Source organism: Mesocricetus auratus, unplaced genomic scaffold (genome assembly GCF_017639785.1).
Source record: "Mesocricetus auratus isolate SY011 unplaced genomic scaffold, BCM_Maur_2.0 Super-Scaffold_6730, whole genome shotgun sequence".
Lineage (NCBI taxonomy): Eukaryota > Metazoa > Chordata > Mammalia > Rodentia > Cricetidae > Mesocricetus > Mesocricetus auratus.
In genome coordinates, this window is record NW_024429184.1 from 78,458,352 (window position 1) to 78,481,332 (window position 22,981).

The 22,981-nt window shown below is 47.5% G+C and overlaps 1 protein-coding gene across 1 annotated transcript in view; it reads right to left on the bottom strand.

The window, feature by feature from the left end:
- Nucleotides 1-22,981, bottom strand: part of Loxhd1 (lipoxygenase homology PLAT domains 1) — a 143,220-nt gene that overhangs the window by 15,829 nt on the left and 104,410 nt on the right. Inside the window, exons 32-38 of the mRNA XM_040741564.1 lie at nt 22,589-22,797; nt 21,646-21,831; nt 19,101-19,228; nt 15,845-15,962; nt 14,190-14,364; nt 12,285-12,470; nt 1,198-1,368 (exon numbers count right to left, since the gene is read on the bottom strand). Of these exons, the coding sequence (XP_040597498.1) occupies nt 1,198-1,368; nt 12,285-12,470; nt 14,190-14,364; nt 15,845-15,962; nt 19,101-19,228; nt 21,646-21,831; nt 22,589-22,797 (1,173 nt within the window). The remainder of the gene's footprint in view (nt 1-1,197; nt 1,369-12,284; nt 12,471-14,189; nt 14,365-15,844; nt 15,963-19,100; nt 19,229-21,645; nt 21,832-22,588; nt 22,798-22,981) is intronic.

The following is a 22,981-nucleotide window of genomic DNA, read 5'->3' on the forward strand; positions in this document are numbered from 1 at the left end:
TGTCCTGATTCTGTGTAGGTTACAAAGCAAGGGATAATCACCCACAGCATCCAAAGCAAAACTGGGCACCCACTAATTCCTTAGTAATAGTAGAATAACAATAGCAGAAGTGGAGAACAATCCTCTAATCAGGCCGTGAGTTCTCTACCCTATAGAAAACTCAGCAAAGGGATGCTGTGTTTCCATCTGAGTGCATGTTCAATGTTCACACAAAGTTCACACCTCTCAAGGCAGCTAAGTTCACCATGGAGCAGTTTGAATGACCTGGCAGAGATGGTAGTAGTTTCTAAGTTAAGACACTCACTTCTCTCTTACAGTGTATAGTGGTCATGCAAAGAGCTGCCCAGTTAGGGCACAGTTCCCAGGTGCCCTTGCATCTGGTAGAGCTATGAGACAAGTTATTCTAAACAAAACACAGGCTAACATGCTGGACTGCCGGGGAGGGGGTCTTCTAGTTCCTTTTTGGTGAGAAGTGTGGAAGCCACATCTTAGAAATGGCAAAGACACAAATGGCAAGAGTTTAAGACGCTACATCACACTATGGAAGATAGCTGTCTTACTTTCACACTGACTATCCATTGCAGAGGTGAGAAAGAAACTGTGTAGTTCTAAGATGCTGAGATGTGGGAGTCTGCGCTAATAACTGGTTGAAAAAAATCCCTTGTTCAGTCGAGTTCTGCCTTTGGTGAATTTTCCTCTGATCACCGGGCCCAAATGCTGGCCTGGGTACTACAAAAATGTCTTCCAAAGGTTAGATGGCCATTCACCTCAGGAACTGGTCACTCATTCTTTCTCTGCATCCTACATGTCAGGAAGTGGCTGGTGGGGACCCTTGATCTCCCTACTTCTGTTGCTAGAAACTCTAGGTTGGCAGTCTTTGTCACATGTATCAGTTGGAACAATCCGTAACATAAAAACAGCCTGAGAGAGTGTCACAGCTGCCCTGCCTGGCCCTTGGGTCAGAGAGAGCCTGCCCCAGTGGGCTTTCCTTCATTAGCACCTGTGATTCGGGGTCATGAATGTCTTAGCAGTTCTCAGAATCTACTCTTAGGGGGTCTACTGAGGAATTTCCCCTGCAGCCACATGGAGTCATCTCTTTCCCACTCCTTTCCTACCCACTTGAGGCAGCCCTTCCTCAACTAGGAAAGTCAGCCCTGATGACACAGTGGGCTGGGCTCACACGGTCCCACTACGTACTGGTCTCTTCCAGCTCGTCACGGATCTCATTGTTGGCACACGCAAAGTCCCGGACGGTTTGCCTGTCACCCTCACTCTTGGACAGCCAGCAGTCACAATGGAAGCGGAAAGTCTCATCACGTGAGTTGTCCTTCACGTCAACGTAGTTCAGGTGCCAGCCAGGAAATATTCCTGTGGAAGAGAGGACTGGGAGTGGAAAGCGCCCCTCTCTCTGTCAAGGCCTCCCTTCTCCTATCATACATCCATAGCTGAGTGACCCCGGGCAAGTGCCTTATCCTCTCTATGGTCAGGTATCCTTGTTGATGAAGCGACCAGGTGGGTTAGATGGCTTTAAGGACTCCTCCAATCTGAGGAACACAGGGGACTTTGCAAAATTATTGGAGGATTTATGAATGAGATTTCAGTTGTGGGCTCCAAGAAACTGCGATACCTTCACCCTGCAAACGTCTTCCACTGAGGATTTATCCAGCATGGACCTTTCACCAAGGAAAAGGCTTGCTGCTTCCATCTGATTCATGGGAATTTTCTAGACCGTTCAGGAGACTTTTAGCTGAAGGATGGTTTCTGCTGATTCATTACCTGTGTTCACCAAGCTCCTGTTAATTACCCTTGACCCTTCTGCATCAGTTCAGGTTTTATCTCCACCAGGAACCCTTCCCTAATGTCCCCCATCATTCCAGAGGCTGTATCAAAAGTCTTTCCCATGCTCTATAGTACCCTGCATCTGTCTTGGGTACACACATTCAGATTCGTGTTGCCCTTACTTACACGTGTCTCTTCTCTGTGACCACAGATTCGTGAATGCAGACTGAGTCTTGACAGGGCTTTTAATGTTCAGCCTATAATTGACAGATCACTAGCTGCTCAATGAATTCTGAATGAATAAGTATGATTTGTGTTGGGGGTTCTTGGCTGAACTGTTCAGCCATCATTGAAGGGCCCAAACACTGCCATTCCCTGGGATGTGTTCCTGAATTTGGATACATCTTGGGCTAATCATGAGGACAGAAGTGTCCCCACCACAGCAGAACTGGCAGTGTGGGCCACCTTCGGTTTGCTTTGACAGCTGTGTGTGACTTACACTGTTTCCATCACTCTAACTTAAACTCACCGAGAAAATGGGGATTCCCACAGAGATAGCAACCCCAGTGCTCTGGCAGGCTGTATGATAATGTTAGCTACCACAACAGATCCACAAGGCAGTTGGGTTTACTCCCACATCCCTGTCTCTCAGGCCACCTACGGCTCTGGAGGCAGTTCTAGTGTCACAAATGCCTTTCTCTCAGATCAGACATTGTCTAAAGCCACACCTCTGGGGATCTTGCCTCTTCTCCCAAGAATATATAAAAGTTTTATAGATTTCAGGGTGTGAATGCTAAGTTCATGAGTGGGATACATATGCTGGCATTATTCCAACTTTCAAAAAATATTGTTTGAGGATCTCATACATAAATATAAAGTTTTGACCAAATCTACCCCCACCGCTCTGTTGCAATTGCTCTCATATTTCCTCTCTATATTCCTCACCATATTTCCTTCCTAACTTCATGTATTCTTTTAGAAACACATTGAGCATGCTTAGTGTTGCTACTATGCAAACAGGCGTTGGGCCATGTATTGGGACATGAGTAGCCTGATCAGGAGCTGAATCTGAGGAAAACTGACTCTCTGTCCCCTAGCACCCACCACTGGTTAATAGTTCTGGAGCTGGGATTTTGTAAGCCCCTCCCCATCCATGCTGGAATTTGGGTTGGCTTGCTCTTATCCAGGTCCTATGCATAAAGCCACACAGCCCCTGAGTTCATTTGTGCAACACCCCAGTCATGTTCATAAGATACTGCTTCACAGACATCTACTACCTCTGGCTCTTACAACCTTCTTTCTCTACACTCTGTGACAATCCCTGAGCCTTGGAAGTTAGGGTGTGTGGCGTAGATGTCACTCTAAATGTCGAGGACTCCATGTATTCTCAGCACGTTAGCTGGTTATTAGTCTCTGTATTGATCAACGTGTATTGTAAAAAGATACTCCTCTGATGAAGATGGAGCAATGTGTCCACTAAGCTGAATTCTCCCCCAAGGACCTATAGCCCACCCAGCCATGGGTTCTTGTCCCAGTTCACAGTATCAGATGTCAGTTCTGTCTTGTGGAATAGAGTTTAGATCTAATCATGAAGGAGTTGGCTATCCTCAAAACACTTGCACCACTATTGTAGCAATGGGCATATCATGCCAGACTAGTCATTACTGTATCTCTCAGTGTTCATAGCCAGGTAAGACTGCTGTTGACTTTCCTCTCCCAACATAGTCCCTTGGTACTATGAAAACTAGTCAACAGGGAAGAAGGCTCCATGTTAGTACCATCTTGATTTCTCTGGGCCTTATATGATTCAAGTATATGGTGTCTTCAAAGGAAGATCTTAGCATCAGCTTAGCAATGGCAATAGTCTGTATCATTTTGTAGGTTTATGGAACCCCCATTGACTCATAGCTTGAGTGGAAGTAACCCACTCTTGGCACTAGGCTTTGTGCTTCATAGCCTATGACATCTGGAGAAGCGTTACTCCCCTGCACAAGGTAACTACGTTTAGAATACTTTTTATAAGTTGTGTATCTATTTTAGGAAGTTCCTACAGCTGTAGGCTTCCATATAGCTTTTTCAAAGGTCTTTGGTGTTGTTTATCTCTCACTGTATTTCTTGTATTGTGTGTGTGTGTGTGTGCAATCAAATCTTTACTGAAGAAGGGAACATGAGAGTTAACAGAAGTGAGAGTGTAAAACACTGTTGCATTATACAGCAGTGAGGTGAGTTAGTTTATTCATGAACTTTCCTTGCACTTTTTAAATCTTTCTTGGTTTTCTACAAATTAGGGCCAGCACCATTTGTAAATTCATGGATTGTCAGCATATCGGGGATTGTTCCTAGTAGTACCATGAAGCTGATCACAGAGCTTAGGGAGACTCCATGCATGTAGCAAGGAAATGATTAAATAAGATGGTCAGAATCTACCTCTAAAGGCTTCTCAGTAGAACACAGAAAGGATGCACAGGCAGAGAAGAGAAGACACAGAGCTGGTTGTGTTGAAAGTGATCCAAATGAAAGAGAAGCTGGGCTTTCCCTCTCCCTACGCTCTGCCATGAGCAGTGTGTGAGTAGGTCGTCTCACCCCACCCGATTCCCTTTTGCAATTGGAATTCAGCGATGCAACTCTTTCCACTAAACAACAGACTAACCCCAACTCCCTCTGTTGATTTTCTTGCCCTGATTTAGAAATGTTGAGTGTGATGGACAGAGTCTAACTTAACAGTTTGTGCTACAAAAATTTTACCCAACATGCAAGCGGAAACATGCAGCTTATTTTTTTGTTGTTGCAGTCTGATGTCACCCAGATTTGCTGCTGAAGACAACAGGACAGACTCAAAGGTACAGCATTCCCAGCTGATGGCCAACACTAGTTGCCTAGTGGACCAAAGGGGAATCACCTGAAACTAGTTGTTAAGGAACTCACTTCTTGCCAAGTCCCTCTTCATGTCCCCATGCTTTTACCCACAGAGAGTAAAGGCTCCACACAGGTCACCACAGTGGAATACAGGTGTGTGCCCTGTATTTGTCAGAGCTACACAGATCACAAAATACTTACCTTGTCTCTGCTGCTGGATAGCTGACAGATTCCTCCAACTTTTTCTCATGTGCATGGTGCTCTTAGCAACACCCTGCATACCATAACGGCCTTTTAAAGTCACGAATCAGATTTTGACACTTCACCACATAAACGCTCCAGTAGCTTCTCACTACTCATGGCTGCTCACTGAGAATGTATAGCGAGACACACTGGAACCCTTTCCACTTCTCTACTCTGACTCCCGACTCCTCACACCCTCACTGACTACACCACCTGTATTGCACTTCTGATACCTTGATCGATGGAACCTTGTTTATCCACTGTCTGAAATGATGATCCCCAGGCTCTAGGTGACAACACTGTCTCATTGCTGAGGACTCTGAGAAAGTGCTCTGTTTGCAGGATTTCCTCATGCTTCGACACTCACTCTCAGTCTCTGTATACTCACCCCTGGAGAATCTGAAATCACTGTTTTCACATCATTCTGAATTGTAGTTCTTGTCTCTGTTAATGAGGTTACAAGCCCCTGAGATCAAAAGGCTTGTAATAATATCTAATAAAGCTTATTGCACATGAGTCCACAACACGCCTGAACATGAGAGAACAGGAAGAAAGCAGTGGTTGTAGTTCTAGGAGAGGAATTTACAGCCTTGCCTAGGAGGAATGGTCTGTCCTAGTACTATTGATTATTATATCCCAAATGTCCTAAAATCCACTTTGAGTAAAAAGGTCTAACAGATCTGAACTACTGTGGAGTCCCAATGTCCCAGGTAGGAGGTGACAGGCTGACTGTGAGTGAGGCTGGTTAATAGTTTGGACTTCCATACATGAATCGGGTTGCCTTCTGCATCTGGCGGGATGCAGGGGTCCGTGACTCCTTTAGTCTGTTTCAATCAACCCTGAGCTGTTCCCCTATGCTCAGTATCTGTTTGTTCTCTGCACGACGTGGCTCTAACTGCCTTGGAGCCTCTCTGCTGTCCCCCAAGCTCACACTGTTCCTCGTGTACTGTATTAGTTACTTTCATCATCACCATGACTGGGATAACTTAAGGAAGGGTTCATTTGAGCTCACTATTTCAGAGGGTGGAGTCCTCTCAGCCGGGAAGACACGATGGAGTTTATACAGTAAGAAAGTACAGTAAAGACTCTTACAGGACGGCAGACTCAGAAAAAAATGACAGCAGCCCCTATTTTCCTCCAGCCAGGTCTGGCTTCCCAAAGGCTCACAGTCTTCAAAATGGTGATGCTAACTGGAGATTGTTTTAAAATATAAGCCCACAGGGGACGTTTCCAATTAAAACCATGACATGTTTGTTCTCTTGGCCATGGGCACTGATACCCGGAGAAATCTTTGTTTCTAGGGTTGTAACTATGCCTCAACCTGCTTAAGATTATTTTTATATTCGTGCCTGACTTCTCTAACTTCAAGGGTTGGGAACCGTGTCTTATGACCTCTTAATCATATTACTTAGTATTCCAGGATCATAGAAGTGATAAATTATTTTCACTTTCAAAAAGCCAACTGTCAGTATTTTTATCCAGTGCAAACCATTGAGATTCTTCTCAGGTAGAAAGTTTCACTCCACCAAGCAACACCTTCCCTAAAAATAACTCAAAAGAAGCAAAAAGCCAATCTGGGTGACTCACATTTCCTCAGCAAGATCACGGATGGTTTGAAGTGAGCTATAGAGCCACCAGAGAGCTCTGGGTATGGAAGAATACAAGATTCTAGCTATTACCTTTCTAAAACTCTCACAAGAGTCTCATCTTAGAGACTGCCACAGGGAAGCCCCTGGGATTTGGCAGATCTGAGCTCAGGTCCCAGTGTATTTACCTAAGATCCCTATGATGATTTCTGAGGTCCTTAATATTTCTATGGACCAATAATTAAAAATGTCAATCATTTTGTGGTTAAAAATTCATTACTAAGCAGAGTTTTCATTTAACAAGAGGAAGCAAGAAGAGCAAGATGCATTTGAAAATAAACACTATTACAATTTGTTTAGTACTGTAAAAGCTATCTGGGTAATGAGAATTAAGTAGAAGAATTAATCATTTATCTTGATTTTCTTCGTCAAACTGCATTTCATGGCAATCAAATAGCCTAGGGATAAAATTTTGAGAAGAAAATCCCTAGCTAGTAAGTGGAAAAGAAAGTGACAGAATTATAACATCACATTTGTAATTCTAATTGATCATCACCAGATGAAGCCATTAGATAGAGAGGTATGAAGGAAATTTACAGTGCAGCAGCCAGGCTCTCAAGAACTGAATCCAGAATTTAATGCTAGCGCCAGTATGAGCGAGACTTCTTCCCTCGCGCTGCCATATCAATGTGCAGCATTTCTTCAGTGTTTAGTACGCTCTCCTGTGTACCCCACATACATTTATAAGTAAGTTTCCCTATGACATACACTGGGAAAATGCATTAAATAGAAGAAATTGAATAATGCAAACAAATCACTGGTAAGTGTGATGATGACGGTGGGGTTTTACAGAAAAATGTCCATTTTCGAAGGAGAAACACACCTAGTGGGTGTGTGTTTTGGGGTGAAGTGGCACAGAGTTTAGGGTTTAGTTTTATATCCTCTGGCAACTCGATAGGGGTCAAGAATGGAGGACATAACCAAAAGGCTAAAGCTGATGTGATAAATCATGATGAACTGGGATGATAGGCAGGTAGGAGCCGATGTTGCTTTTTTCACGTTTGTGCATGTTTAAGACTTCACTAAATTAAACAACCCTCCCAGAAGCTCAGAAGTTTCACTAATTTAACACCCCAGTAACAGATACAGGGGATGAAAAGAACACTATAATTTAACTAAACATTTGTAGCCTCATATATGTATTTGTTTAGAATCTTTACCTTTTGGTGGGGGAATCTCTAGCAAAACACATTTATCCTCACAAATTTCTATGCCAGGAAAAGATGGAGGTGGGGGAAAATTCGTAATATGAAGACAGCATGGCAAAGAGCTGTTAAAGATACTCAGCTGTAGTGCCTTCGAACATTTAATCTCCATCCTGGAAAGAGAAAGCTACTTCAGAGAGGGATTGAACTGAGGACCTGCTTCTTCTCAGGACTTGTATCCCAAATACAGGTTCACCTGTCCATGGTATTATCCGGTTCTCTTTTCTCTCTGCCTATTGGGAAAGAAGATCACATCAACGACTCAGAATTTCTTTATATCCAAGAGTCATCATAGGACCAGGCCATCAGTTAGTCTTCTGTATCCAAAGCAAGAGTCAGACTCTCTGGGGGAGTCTGGTATCTAATGACAGTTTATAGCTCCTAGCGACTGTGTGGAGGGGCTGGAGCTGTCCGCAGTGCTGAACACTCTCCCTCACCATGAAGGGTTTTGACAGCAACAGAGAGACGAATCTGGCTAATTGGGTCCATGTTTTTGCACAGTAGAATATACAACAAAAAAGCCAAAATGTCTAGATATGTTCACAATAACTGCCTGGATACGGAATGTAGGCATTCAGAGAACTTAATTATGAGCTCGGCTGAGGTTTATGGCAGGGCTTTTTATTAGTGTTGCTGCTGTTGTTGTTATTACTTTTATGCACAAAGAAACCTTTAATCCTGGAGGAAATGGAATCTCCTGTTACAAAGGCATGGAATACAAGGAAGGATTTGAGAGTCTTAGAGAAAGATGTAATTAAATTCTACTAAACTATATTAATTCCCTATTATATAACATAACAGGTAGTGGATTGACATCAGGCAAAGAACAATGGCCAAGTCAGCAGAACTTATGGAGCTGCAAGCCAAGTGTGCTGGCTGGTTTTATTGCAACTTAACACAAACTAGAGTCACTTTGGAAAAGGAAATCTCAACGGAGAAAATGCTCCTAACAGACTGGCCTAAGGGCAAGGCCATGGTGAATTTTCTTGATTGATGACTGATGAGGGTGGGTCCAGTTTACTATGGGTGGTCCCGCCCATTGGTTTGTGGTCCTGTGTGCTACAAGAGAACAGGCTGGGCAAACAATGATGAGAAAGCCAGTCAGCAGCACTTCTCCACGGGTTCTACATCAGCTCCTGCCTCCAGCTCCTGCCCTGAATCCCTTCCGTGGTACACTGTTATGTGGAACTAAGAGCTGAAATAAACCCTTTTCTCTCCAAGTTTCTTTTAGTCACGGTGTTCCTTCACAACAATGGAAACCGTAGCTAGGAGAGTCAAGTAAAGGAATCAGAATTCAGTCACATGTAGACCAACTGTTTTGGAGGCATTTTGAACAAGGCTGGCCAATAAGTTTCAGTGACAAGGTAAAAACATAAAGCAGCATTCTATCCAGCAGTAGGGACATACAGTTATGACAGGATGCCTGTTTGGGATCACAGCACAAAACAGAACACCTGTGGCTGGAATTAAATGGAAAGTCCAGAATGGGAGTCAAAGCTAGTCAATGAGCCTATTAGCATTAGACTGTTTCCTTTTCTCAAGCTTAGAGACTGACTCATTTCTGTTCCCCAGTTCCCACAAGACTGATTTCAAGGCCGTGGAGACACAACCTACAAAAGCTGATGCCATCTTAAACATCATGACTGAACCATTCAGCCTTATTGTACTTAAGTTGCGGAAGCTAGCTTCTCTGACATGGAGCTCATGATAGAACTGTGCTCCAGTTCTCTGTGTTTTCCTGGGCCCCAGTAGCCTTGAATCTCTTTTCGTTACCAGCAGATTCTCTGCAGCAGGCACATGACTGAACAGTGACCCTGGAGAAGTCTTTATTGTTCCTTAAAGGTTTGTCCTCGTTGTTTTATTTTCCTCGAGCTACCTCAAACAAAAACAAAAACAAAAACAAAAACACTACATATTGAGGTTTAGAAAAACAACAGGAAAGTATTATTTCATGATTCTGGAGACCAGAATTCTGAAGGTAAGCTTTGTCCATGACCATTTTCTTTGAAGAAGCTATTGGGTTTGTAACACCTACCCTTGAGGGACCTACTCTTATAAACACTTTACTAAATATCAGGTATGATGTGCTGCATCCAGAAACTGTTCAAATACATAGACAGGAGAAAGAGATTTCCATGGACATCTAGAAAAGAACCTAGAACCTTCTCTTCTGGCCTGACTGGAGGTTACTAAGGAGCCAGTCTCATGATGTGGCTGATAGACTCGGCTGGCTGGGATCCCAATCCTTCCTGCTCAGGCACTAGGCTTTGAGGCTGCTGCTTCTGAGGCGGAAGCTATGGCAGAAGAGGATCGGAGGACTTGGGGTTCTGAGACTTGTTTCTTTAGTGGGGAGCTATGTTTCCCACTGCATTCACACTCTCCTTCCACGCTGGCTCCGCCAGTCCAGCCCGCAAGGTTTTTCTAATGAGGCCTGTGCGCGCACACACACGTGGCTTGGGGTTTGCACACCTGTCTTGACTGAGCAAGTCACTGTGGCTTGTCATGTCAGGGACTGAGTCTGATCTTTTAAAGTGTCATTCATTCATTCATTCATTCATTCAGATCATTCAGACTTTGGGCTAACTACTGTTAGGATGATCATGGCAGACGCAGTGGGGGAAAGCAGTCAGGATCTCCTTAGATTTACTACCAATTTGTGGGAAGGTCTTACGAATATGTGTCTTTCCACAGGCCTGTGATACCACTTGAGGTGACTAATCTGACTATGCCGGGAAGTTAATAAAGCATAGTCTGGGATCTGGTTGATGAATCTAAAATGTGGACAGGTGTGTGGGAGGCAGCGGGACTGTGTGAGTGGGATTGGTGGAGGAAGATGCATTACTTGGGGGAGTTACTGAAAGGCAAGAGCTGAGGCCATTCCTATATTCCTGTCTGCCTATTTTGGATGCTGTGAGGCGAGCAACTTCCCTTGGCCACGCCCCTCCTCCATGATGATATTCCTCACTAGGAGCACAAGAGCTGACTGGACGGGAAGCTCCAGCATGGCTCCAGAATAAATCCTTCCTCTGTTACTTGCTTTCGTCAGACATGTTGTCCCAAGCACTGCAGCTTGTCGGGATGAGACTCCTACCTGTGCTTCCTGATGATAACGCAGATAGAGGATGCTACCCCTCCCACCGCCACCTTCCTTCCTAGCTCTCTGGCACAGGGGCACTGAAGGTGCAGAATTAGGATCAGCAGGATGGGCAAGGTGGGTCAACTCACTGTGGTCCTCAAGTGGACATCCTAAGACCCCGATGCTCTTTGGTTATAGAGCAGGGGGTCAGGAACACCTTTTTGTGATATAAAGTCAGGAAGCACACCGAATGTTCAAAGGTTTGCAACTCCCCCTGTATCACAGGGCCCCAGGCCCACCAGGAACACATAGGTATTCAGGTCAGCCATGACTGAATGGTGCAGGAACCATGACAACGGTGACAGCTGGGTAAGTCTTCATCATTATGTCATCACTTTGAAGAGCAGCTGTTTTCTCTGCTTGGTCTGAGTTTGTTGTCACATGGGAAATGCTTTGACTGTGACCTCATGTTGAAGCGAGTCAGTGATACTGCTCCTTCTGGAAGCTCAGCCAGCTGCTGAGCTGGGTTTGTCAGCAATCAGTTGCAGTGTGATTTGAGGAGGTAAAGTGAGGCAGGCAGCCTCAGGACCGCTCTGTGGGAGGTGAGGGTGCTTCAAAGACAGGAGAGGCCCTTGAGAGTACAGCTTGGGGGGAAGCCAGTTTCGGCTCAGGACACTAGAGGTGAGTTGGGAAAGCAGCAAGCATGGCGGTGTGTAAGTCAGGCAATGAACCTTCAACTGTGACATCAAACGGAGGCTGCAGGTGCAAAGCCAGAAGAAAGAGACCCCTGCAGAGAGCAAAGCAGTGGGCAAAGGCATGGGGAGGCCATGGACTCCATCACAGCAACGAACGAAGTGCCTTGGAGATAAAACGAGTAAAGTTCTCTCTTGGCTTGTATGTTCCTTAAATTTATAAGCCAATATAACTATATTCAGATGCAGGGTTGTAAGACTGATAGAAAATCCACAGGAAGTGGACATGGTGAGACTCCTTCCTTCCTCCCTCCCTCCCTCCCTCCCTTCCTTCCTTTCTTTCTTTCTTCCTTCCTTTCTTTCTTCCTTCCCTCCCTCCTTCCCCCTTCTTCTCTACTCCCCCTCCAATCCAGGGATAGAACACAGAGCCTTACACATGCTAAGCAATTATGCTACACTTGAGCTACTCACTCAACCCAATCCTTTTTTTTTTTCCTTAATTTTTATGCCCAAACTAAGTAGAATTCACATTCTGATATTGCAAAAATGAGGAATTATTACCCCACACACACCAGGGAGAAGGTAGAAGGAACTAAGCTTCGGGTATAATAACTGCCTAGGAACACAGACCCTCTAATGGACGGTACATCCAAATGGTGCAGTCCATGGCTGAGTTGCCTTCCTGCTGGGGTAGGCAGGGTCTACTCACCTAGAGAGGCAGAGGACCCAGGGAGCACTGTCCCAGAAAGGGCTACCCTTTATTGCCCTGGTGTCAGGTGGTAGCTACCTTTGTTGTCGTGCCAGACCCTCAGTTTGCAGAGGTGGCCCAGGCTCAGCATGTCGGGGAAGTTGAAGGTGTCCGTGTTGTTCCGCTCAAACTTGTTCCAGTTGGCTGACTGCTTCAGGGCCAGGGTCCCGCTGTCCCCATTTTCCCCAAAGATGATGATGAACACATTGGCATCCGTGCCTGCCCCTGGGAAATGCACAGGTGAAGTCCTGGGAACTGGCATCTCTCACAAAGCCCTCCACTCTGGCCTTATTCCCAGACTCCTGAAGCACAGGGGACAGAGTCTAGAGTCAATGAAACTGGGGTAAGGATCAGAAAGGCCAGAAGTGGTCTGGACCTCTTAGGTGTTATAGGGAACCATGGAGTTGACCTGGTCTAGCTGCCTTGAGAGGCACGCATCATAGGTTTTTCAAGTTGGAGTTCATATCTCCTAGAGCACTGTGTGCCTTTAAGTTCATAAGAAACTGAGGCACTCCCCCAGGTGGCGAAGCATTCAGGCCACCTTGTGATTCTCTGTGTTCCCTAAAAGTCAATGAAGCACACAAAAGTTTAACAGGACAATTGGTCTTGGATATTAATCACACACACACACTTTGTATAGCTTGCAAACATCATGGTATCATAGCAACTACCATTGTATTGATAGTGGCAACTGCCATTATATTTTGTTTCTGGTAAGAGTATAATTCTTGGAACAAACTTGTCTCTGCCTCAGTCTTGCTAAGACCCCTCCATCCTGGCCTGGTTAAGATTCATTTCTCAGTGGCCATATCAGGTAACCTTGGCCCAGGAAGTAAGCACCGGTACCTACAAGGTGTCCAATTCTAACCCTTACCTTCTCTTTGCATGTTTCTGTTACTGTTGGTCTAAGTGAAATTACAATAACATGAATACTTAACACAAAGATGCACCTGTCCTTAGGGAAGTGCTTCAAATGCATTGACCACTGTTAAGCAGCCAGAGCTCCTGGAGGAGGAGCCTGTGAGGTCACGCTGTCACACAGCTGTTGCTATCAATGAACTTAATTATTTTTCTGAGAGAACATCATGAAGGAATAAAAAGAAGCCCTTCAAAGCATGTTGTCACTGGGAACATCAAGCAATACAGAGGAAGGTCCACAATGATCAGAAAAGGGAGAAGGAACATGCTAGACACAAACTCTTCCAGATCTGCTGACCCATCTCTTATTCCTGAGATTCCCATCATGACAGCTCAGTTTCTTTGGTAAACTGCTCTGATAGATAAATCATCTATGGTGAATAGGAGTACATCTGCCAAATTCCTCTTAAAGGTCCCTGTAGAGAGGCCTTGGCTAGAGGGGGAAAGGCAGGAGGTACTGCCTTCTGGTTAGATAAGAGGCATTCCCTGTCTTTGCTTAGAAACCCTTGCTCTGGACATTCTATCCACTTAGTGGCTCTGTTTGTCTTTCTGGACCTGACTTTGACATTTTTCTGGGATGCTTCTGTGACTCTTGCCTGGATTCTGGCTCCTCAGAAGTGCCCGCACTGACATCTGTCTTGGCCTCGCCCAATGGTGTGTTAGCTCCACCAGATTATCAGATTTGTGGGGGCCCTGGAGTCAAACACAAATGACTGCGAAGCATAGATTGCCAAGGTGCATGGCACTGTGTGAGAGGCATCCAGCAGTTGCAGGAAGCGGCAGATTTTTGAACCAAGCAAAGGCTGTGTCCTTAAAACTATCCTCTCCATTTCTGCGAGGAGACAGGGACAAAACCAGTTTGGCCACTGGGAGGAAATACTTTGCCTCCACAGAAAGGGACACACTGAGGAGATGATTTGGCTTCAGCAGGTTATATGAAGGAAAATGCCCTGGTTGGAAGTCAGTGTCAAGCCATAACTCAAGAGTGGAAGGCAAGGGAAGAGGAGGCAGAGGGTCACAACCTACCCAAGATGTCACTAGTCTTCACAGAGACTGTGTAGGAGGTCCACTCCATCATCTCTTCTTCGTCAATGACTGCACACATTTCACACACCAGGGTCTTCTTGCCCTTCTTTTGGGACAGCCAGTCTCCATAGTAGAACATGGTCAGGTCTCCTGTGTTCATATTCTTCAGCAGGATCTGGAGAGGGGCCGTGCAGAAATACCCTCTCTTACCAAGCACCATGCCGTGAACCCCCATCCCAAGCTCCCTGACTCAGACTTTTGGGTGTGGGAAGGACTCTGCTTATGTGTTTTGCTGAAAGTACCTTGTGATCTGGAAATTGGAAATTTTATCTGAACAGGCTTCCACAGTAATGCCTAGAATGTGTGTAGAAAAATGTTTGTCGAATAAGTGACAGAAAAGAAAACTTATCAAGCCATTGTCAACCAGGGAGTAGGACACTGACTTTTGCCGGCTTGGTGTGGATGCAATGTTGTTGGCTCAAGGAAAGAGTGCAATGGCTTTGCAGGGGAGGGGAGCTTGAGGAGAACCAGGACAGATGGCCTTTGATGAGGGACAAGCTTGCAGGCAGAAGGATTTGAATTGTAAATTATGAAAACCATGTTCCTCCAATCCCGTGTGTGGTGTGTGTGTGTGTGTGTGTGTGTGTGTGTGTGTGTGTGTGTGTGTGTGTTAAACTCCCAATCTTCGTGTCTCCGGGTACAACCTTATTTAAACTATGGCTATAATCAATTAAGATGAGGTTACAAGGTGGGCTCTAAGCAAAATAAGATGGGGGAGTTTACACATGGAGACCTGTGTACATGGTAAGAATGTTGTATGACAGCTGGTAGAGTTTGAGGACAGTCAAGGCCAGATCCCATGCACAGTATTCAGGGAGCACATGGCCTGCCCACACCTGGGTTCCTGCTCTTCTGTCCCCCAAATTCTGGAGCTTTGTTACCCAGTTACCAGAAACTCTCCCACTGTACAAGATGGTCACCTGCACCAGCTCCAGCCCATTTGACATGGGGGCATGCCTGGGGGACTGTCATCTGTGTCATTTGTTCTCTTGAGAACATAGCAAGCTAGGCTGTGCACTGGGAAACCTCTGCTCCATAACAGTGAGTGTTGTGGTTGTCCTCTGGTGCCCAGTGCCAGCTGAGCCTGTGGCTGTGTGTGATGTGGGGTGTGCTCTGTATGCTATGCGATGGGGTGGGGAGTGGAGACAAAATAAACTTCATGAGTTTAACTTTCTCATCATCCCTGCCCAGGATGCCCTCAGCCTGCCCAGGAGCCCAGGGATGGGCCACAATCTGGCTGCCCGGTGGGCTCAGGCTCCTCTAGAGAGAAGGCAGGGAGGAAGAAAGCTGTACGGCAGTGTAATAGGGCACTGGACGCCCACCACCCACCAGCTCTCCCTGCCTCAGTCTGCTTCTCTCCTTATCACTCCACGTATCTTGTCCCAGATAACACCGCAAACCTTCCCCATCCCAGGTTCTGCCTACTGTGCTGTGTTCTCTAGCAATAATTCAGATCTTACTACACACATTAAAGTCTCATTCCCCGATTAATCCACACCAAAGACCATGATCAGGATAGCTGCATTACAGGCTCACTTATAACCCAATCACACGGAGGAGAGGTAGGTAGGGACAGAGGGAGAACACCACATTACCCTCTCCAGGAACCACTCTGGCCTGCTACCCATCCCATCAATGCGGATGCGCATCTTGGTAAAGGGAGCTATGTCCAGGATCTCCATGATGAAGGTGTCATTCTGTTCCCGCTCAAACCTGGGGGTGGAACAGAAGGGAAGCTGGTAATCTGGCCCTGGCCATAGACCAGACACCTTGCTGCTCCCCAGCTGCCCATCTTTTGCACCACAGGTGGGATCCTGGAAGACTGGGTTAAGCAGGTTTGCCTGATAGACATAACCCTGAGCCAAGAGCTACCAGATTTGGGTTCTGTTCTCATCGGCTAGTTTCTTATCTTCCTTTCTAGGACTGGGATCCCTCACTTATCATCTGGGAGGATGACATTCACCCTGTGGTTTCACAAAGCTATCCCAGAGAGCAAATGAATGTGAAGCTAACTTTAAAGGTAAACTGGAGTCCATACCAGAAAAGCTTTAGGTGATAGTCTGTGAGTGACAAGGCCACCTAAAGTCACTGTCTGGCACTAGAAGATGGACCAGCCTCATTTCTCTGTGTGAAACTGTACAGCGGATCACAGTGGCTCTGGACTGGTCCATATTCCCCCCTGACAGTTGTGAAGGGCAGAAAGTTGAAGGCAGAACTGTTTTAGTGGCCGCCATTCTCCGGTCCAGCGCTGCATCGTCTCAGAGATGTCTCTTTGGTCTTTGCTGCTCTTCCTGCAGGGCCACCTGGACAATGTGACCTTCAGTCCTAACTGCTCCCTTAGCTGCTGCCTGCTTCCATGACACTGCTGGAGGACCCCTGGGGTGGGGCTGGGGCTCCCAGGGAGGAGTCCCCAAAGGGCAGTTGTTATGCTTCTTTGGGTACGAGACCACACCCAGTGCAGTTGAGACTGTGAGTGCCACAAGGTGAGAGCAGGGCCTTGTCTGGGGGACAGTGTTGTTCACAGGTCACCTCTCCTTTGACAACCTACAGGTGTGCGTTTCATGGCCATTAGAGTTCTCCGGAGGGTGAGGAGAGACAAGGAGTAGCTCATGACTGTTGAGCACACAGCAGCTGACAATGGGGCCTACTCCAAGTACCCCCACAGTACCTCTGTCCATGTTTGTGTATACCCGTGTGTGTGCGCTGGCCTCCATCTTGACCACACAACTTTTCTTGGGGAATAAGCATTTCCTGACACAGTCTCATGGTGTGTACATGTCACATACCCAGTACTCTTTCTGCCTTCATCTACCACCAAGACACCCCAACAAGACCTCTCGGGCATGGGTGCCATGACTCCTGGGAGCAAATGCAGTAAAACAAAACATGGCTCAGAGAGGAGCTTTATACGAAATGAAGTAGGAAACGCAGCTCCCCTCTCAGTATAACCTTCCCAGAGAGAGAGAGTCCTTTCACCAAGCCAGGTCTCGAAGCATTTACAGTGTGGTCATGCTTATGATAGGACTGCAAGCCACAGCCCCGGAATTTGTCCCTGGAGATGACTTCTTTCCCACTCCTCCTTCTTACCCTCCCTCTCTCCTTCCCACCCTCCCTCCTTCCCACTCATCCCCCCTCACGCCTTCCCATCCTCCCTCCTTGCCTCTCATCTGCAATTAGGCTTCGGACACCTGCAAAATGGGTGGAACATAGGAACAAGACAATCAGCTGGAGAAAATCCCAGAAATTGTGATTTGGTGGGGCTTAATGTTGGAGTAGAGAGAAGAGACTAGCAGAGATCAAACACGCTATGGGGTCACAGATGGACCACACCTAGAAATCAAGCCCCAAACCACAACCTCTTTAGCACTTGGCTCACAATGGCCATTTGTTCAGAGACTACCAATGCCCTTACTTGGTTCCAGTTTCCCAACTAAGGACCAAAGAGAAATATAAACCTCTGTCTTTAATTCAGTCATATGGGATGCCCGATTCTTCTTCTTTCTTTCTTTCTTTTATTTTATTTTATTTTGCTTTTTTGTTTTTCAAGACAGGGTTTCTCTGTGGCTTTGGGGTCTGTCCTGGAACTAGCTCTGTAGACCAGGCTGGTCTCGAACTCACAGAGATCCGCCTGCCTCTGCCTCCCGAGTGCTGGGATTAAAGGCGTGCCCGATTCTTCTTAGGGAGCCTCACCACGCCTCAGCGATGCTTCTCCATGCGTCTTTCCACCTCACCATACCTGGTTAGGTTTCCTGACTTCTATTACAGAGAGCTTAAGTAAGCAGCCTTTGTTCTCATTGACGCTTCACTTACTCCCCAGCTTTCTGAGTTCAAATCCCAGTGACTATTTGCTTCGCTCTGTGTCTCAGGATGTCATTATAAATGGGAGACGCTAACAGTGCAGAGTAGAATTAAAACGGGTGGCAGAGCTCTTTCATCAAGGCCCGGCATGGAGTGGGTACTCAATATCAGCCATCCCCAAGGCTGTCACCGTGGGATTGTGTAACTAGAGTGCAGAAGTGCTAAGAGAGGGCAGTAGAATGTCCTTAGCAGCCCACTGGGATGGGCAGCTCTGTCTGTGGGAAGGAACTTCTGCCTGGTCCTCACAGCTTCCGTAGCCAAGTCCCCATCGCAACCTTCATCACTGCCATCATCACCCTAACAGACCATTTGTTAATGTTTGAATAACTGATCACTTTCATTTTCGCAATTATTTTAGAAGCAGAAAAGTCACAAAGTAGAATCCCATGCACCCCTCATGCTGCTTCTCCCACTGAGGGTGTCTCTTACCGACAGGGTGCGGAACAAAACCAGAAAATGAACACGGTGCAGTAGTGTCAACCGCGCAGGCCCTAAGGAGGTCATTTCTGAGAGACCAGGCGGGCGAACAAAAGAAGGAAAGAACTGGGTTGGAGAGATGGCTTGGAGGTTAAGAACGCTGGCTGTTCCTCCAGAAGGCCAGGGTTCTATGCCCACCACCCACATGGCAGCTCACAACTATCTGTAACTCCCGTCCCAGAGTGTCTGACACCCTCTTCTGTCCTCCATGGGCACTTAGCACCCAAGTGGCACACAAACATAATATGCAGGCTAAGCGCTCATACACATAAAATAAATAGTTTGTTTTAAAGGAGGAAAATTTGCTATGGCTTTGGTAGTCAAGGAAGACTTCCTGGAGGAGGAGTGCTTAGTCTGGCTCCTAAAAGGGAAAAGTGTTGGGAAAGAACAGCCAAGGCAAGGCAGCGATGAGTTCTCATTGTGTGCAGCGGGTGGGACAGAGCCAACCTGGCTGAGGATGGAGTTAGATGGAGGCTGGATGCGAGCAGGGAGCAGGGTCAGGCCCCCGCTAGGTACCTGGCCTTCTTTTTGTCCAGCTGCACCTCTTCTGTGCTCCCATTGATGCCGTAGAGGGTCATAAAGATATTGGAGTCAGTGCCGCCGCCGACCACGTCACCAGTCCAGACTGTCATTTCATAGAGCACCTGCCGGGGCAGAGACAAGTTCCTGACCCTCAGCCCCACTCACCAAAGCACCCAACCCTTCTCAGTGTCCCCAGGGAGCAGCGACATGTTCCCCAAGCCCTGCGACTCTGGCCAGACACAGTTGACTCAGTTGCTCCTGGCCCCACCACACTCACCCAGCTGGTGGGCTCTGGCAGAGGCATTGCAGCCAGTGACTCCCACTAGTTCTCTGTGACCCACCCATGTGTGTCCATGTGAAGGTAGGACAGTCATCTTGGGAGCATTCAGAGCTCCACCCAAACTCAGATGCCAGCCCGATCCTTGCTCCCTCTATGGAGAGCTGTGGGGCACTCCTTGTAGGGTCATGGGATGCAAAGGTGGCTCAAACACCATTGGTGCTGGTGCAGGGCCGACCATGTGGGTGCAATGGCTATATGCTATGGTGCCATGTGTACGATACAGCCATACATGTGTATAGTATGGCACCATCCATGTGGTACGGTGTCATGGCTGTGGCATGACCCTATGTGTATGGTAAGGACATACATTTGAGGGTACTGTAATGGTTTTAAGTATCCCCATCTTCCTGCCACAGCCAGCTTGCCTCTGATATCTGTGAGCAGGGAATGCCATTGTGGGATGGACTTTGAGAATTCTTCCTCAAGCCACCTATGGAGTGGGCAATTGCCTGTTCATTCAATTTCTGCTTTAGATTGGGATTTTGTTCCAAAAGGACCATCTTCTTCAGGCCCTGGGGGGAGGGAGAGCAGAGCCTGCCCTTCCTGGGTGTTTGAGTTGAGGCACTTTGAAGGCTCTTTGTGAGAGGCAGCCTTGTGTGGAGGTGTCACCTGTGTGCTGGATCCTGGGGGCCTGGGCTTTTACTCATCTCTTTGTAATAGGTACTCACAGACCAACAAGTAGCTCTGAGAGCTTGGGAGAGGCAGAGAGATGGCAAACCTACCACGTTCTGTCTTACCTGAGCAACTGCCTAATCCCCATGCTGTTCAGAAGACTTGGCTGTGGTCACACCCTGGCCACTGTTCCAGATAGGTGCTCTATCTGGACTCTTGCAGTACCTGGCCTCTTCTCCAGGGCACAACAGGGTCAGAAGTAGCATGTGAGAGCTTGGCTCACAGCAGAACATGTGACACCATTGTGGAGAATGGACAGGTGTGACCAGGGGAGTTACTGGGAACAGGCAGAAACCTGGTCCTTTATCTCTCTTATCCACACAGGCACAAAAGATAGAAAGGTCAAAGTGAGGGTGTTGATGGCCTGGAGGAGACCAGTTTCTGAGGCCACACCCTGCTCCCCCATGTTCTCTGTGTTCCTTGTTCCTTCCCTTTACAGACACATGACTCTCTGTGTTTCCAAAGGAGAGACGGAAGCAGGGCTCCGATCACTCTGGCTGGTATCCTGGAGAGAGGCCAGTCCAGAGGGCCCTGGTGTTTGTATAAGCGTCCAGCCCAAGATCATTGCCCTGTGACCAGCGGGATGTGGATCTGCATTTCTCAGACTGAGCTGGGAGGAGTTGTGGCGGCTATACAGGGTGTGGTGTGAGCCGGGAGCACCACAAAGACACACAGAGGCTGTGAAGCGGGTCAGGGCAGAAGCCCAAGGTAAGCAGCAGGTTCACCCACACCTCCACCTGGCCATGGAGAGAGAAGTCCATGCTGTAGAAAGTGCCCCTCCACTTCCCCGCTGGGGATGAGCAGGCACATGCACAATTTCCTGTGGGAGGACCTTCTTGGCCCTGACCTTGACGGGTGGCCTGACTGAATAGAATTGGGCTGTTATTGGCTCCATAGCTCATGTGGGAGAAAGAGCCGGACAAGGTCAGGTGAGCAGGAGGGCTCTGGATCACCAACTAGATGTGTGTCACTTGCCTCCTACATCCCTCTTGCCTGACAAGGACCACCTGTGAGGTTACACAACTTGTTCCAGCTCATATGACCCATTAGATAGAAAGTAAAACTCCTGTCCTCTTGGCTGTTTCAACTGTGAGGGGTCCCATGTGACCAGCAGTGCCACACTGTGAAATCTAGAGGCCTCCAGTCTCTGGTGTCCTTTGCCCCCTGCTGCTATGCTGTGGGTGTGGAGAGCATGACAGTGCACATCTGGGCAGAGCTGATAACCATCCAAAGCTCGTCAGGGACTTCTAGTGATCCGGTCAGTTTTTGCCAAGATTGATCATGGAACAGGCAATGAAGACAAATGTTATTTGAGTGTGGCATAGGAGAAGACCAAGGCCCAGAGAAACTAGGAGACTTCCCCGATGTCACACAGCAGCAGACCAAAAGAGCAGGCTCCTGGCTTGAGATAGGTGTCCAACCATCTTTCCAGGCTACGCTTCTGTCAGTGTCCCGGTGACAACTCTCCTATGCCCCTCACTTTCATCTTTCCCGAGTCTCCCACCCGCAGGGCACACACACACATACCTTCACTCCAATGTTCACCACCATGGCATCCAGGAGGTCAAAGACACGGGAGGTGACACCATCGCCTCGGTCCTTGGCAAGCCAACAGTTGCAGCGTAATGTGTATTTGGTACCCTGGGTAGGCACCGCCAAGCATAGCTCCTCTACCAGCCAGCAGCTCTCGGGGGAGGCTCCGTCATGGCCCAGCTGTGAGGTACACCATCCTTGTGAGGATCTGGGCAGAGCTGTGAAAGAAGTCTTCCCTGCTCAGTGTCCTCTGCCTGCCTTTTGCTCTCATCCCGAGGGGCTCCTCTTAATATGCTAGACACTCAGTGGCCAGGGGACCTTCCAGGGAGGAACAGAGGTTGAACAGGTCTCCGGGCTAATCAAAACATGACCCTGGGTGGGCCTGGCCTCACAAGCTGAGTGCTTTGAGGGAGAATGTGGATGTTAGGGTTAGAAGAAGTTAGAGATGTCTGAAGTGAGAGAGTTTGTCTCCTACTGGCCTAGATTGAGAATGCTGACTGCTTTGGATGAGCACCTTAAGGCAGGGACTGACAGGAATGGAAGGTCTCACTCCAACAACAGCAAGAGAATGGATCTTGATGACAGCTAGTTGACTTAGAGAAGGATGCAGGCTCAAGAAAATACAGGCTTCGCCACACTTTGTTTTTCTCTAGGACAGTTCATGTACATGAGTTGTTTTCAGATATCAACTTAATGGTAATTTGTTACATAGCAATGAGAAAATGAGAACGCAGGGTATCTCTACTGAATGACCAGAGCATGGGGAACTTGAGGTCACCCCTCCCCCCACCCTGACTGATGGTGGAGGCTGGAGATCTGCCTCAACTCAGAAGGGCTCCAGGTCGTAGTTCTGCTCCCAGATCCCTACCCCCACATGCTGACCAGTTTGTTTCACTCCCCAGGGGCAGTCACCATCATGGGGACCCAGGGCCAGCACCTCGATTTTCTTGATGATGCCCACATCCAAGCCGCCGACATAGAACTCCTCCACAGAGCCGCAGCTGAAGCCTCGCTTCCCCTGGGGATAGTCCAGCCAGATGCGGTTGCTGCGCTCATCATCTTCCCCAATGAGTAAGATGAAGGCTCGGCTATCAGTGGCTGCATCCTTGTGCTTCCCAGTGGTCACTGACACATAGTAGGGGATCACTGCGGGAGATGGTGGGGTTAACTTTACAACAGGCCCCACCCACGGGCAAAGGGCTTGGGAACTTGGCATGACCTTGGGAGGGTCATTTGGGAACTTTCCTTTCTTTGCTCAGAGACCAAGTGCAGCAAAGCCTTCCAGATAGGCTGCAAGTTCATGGTGGTATGTGTCTGCTCTGTAGGCATG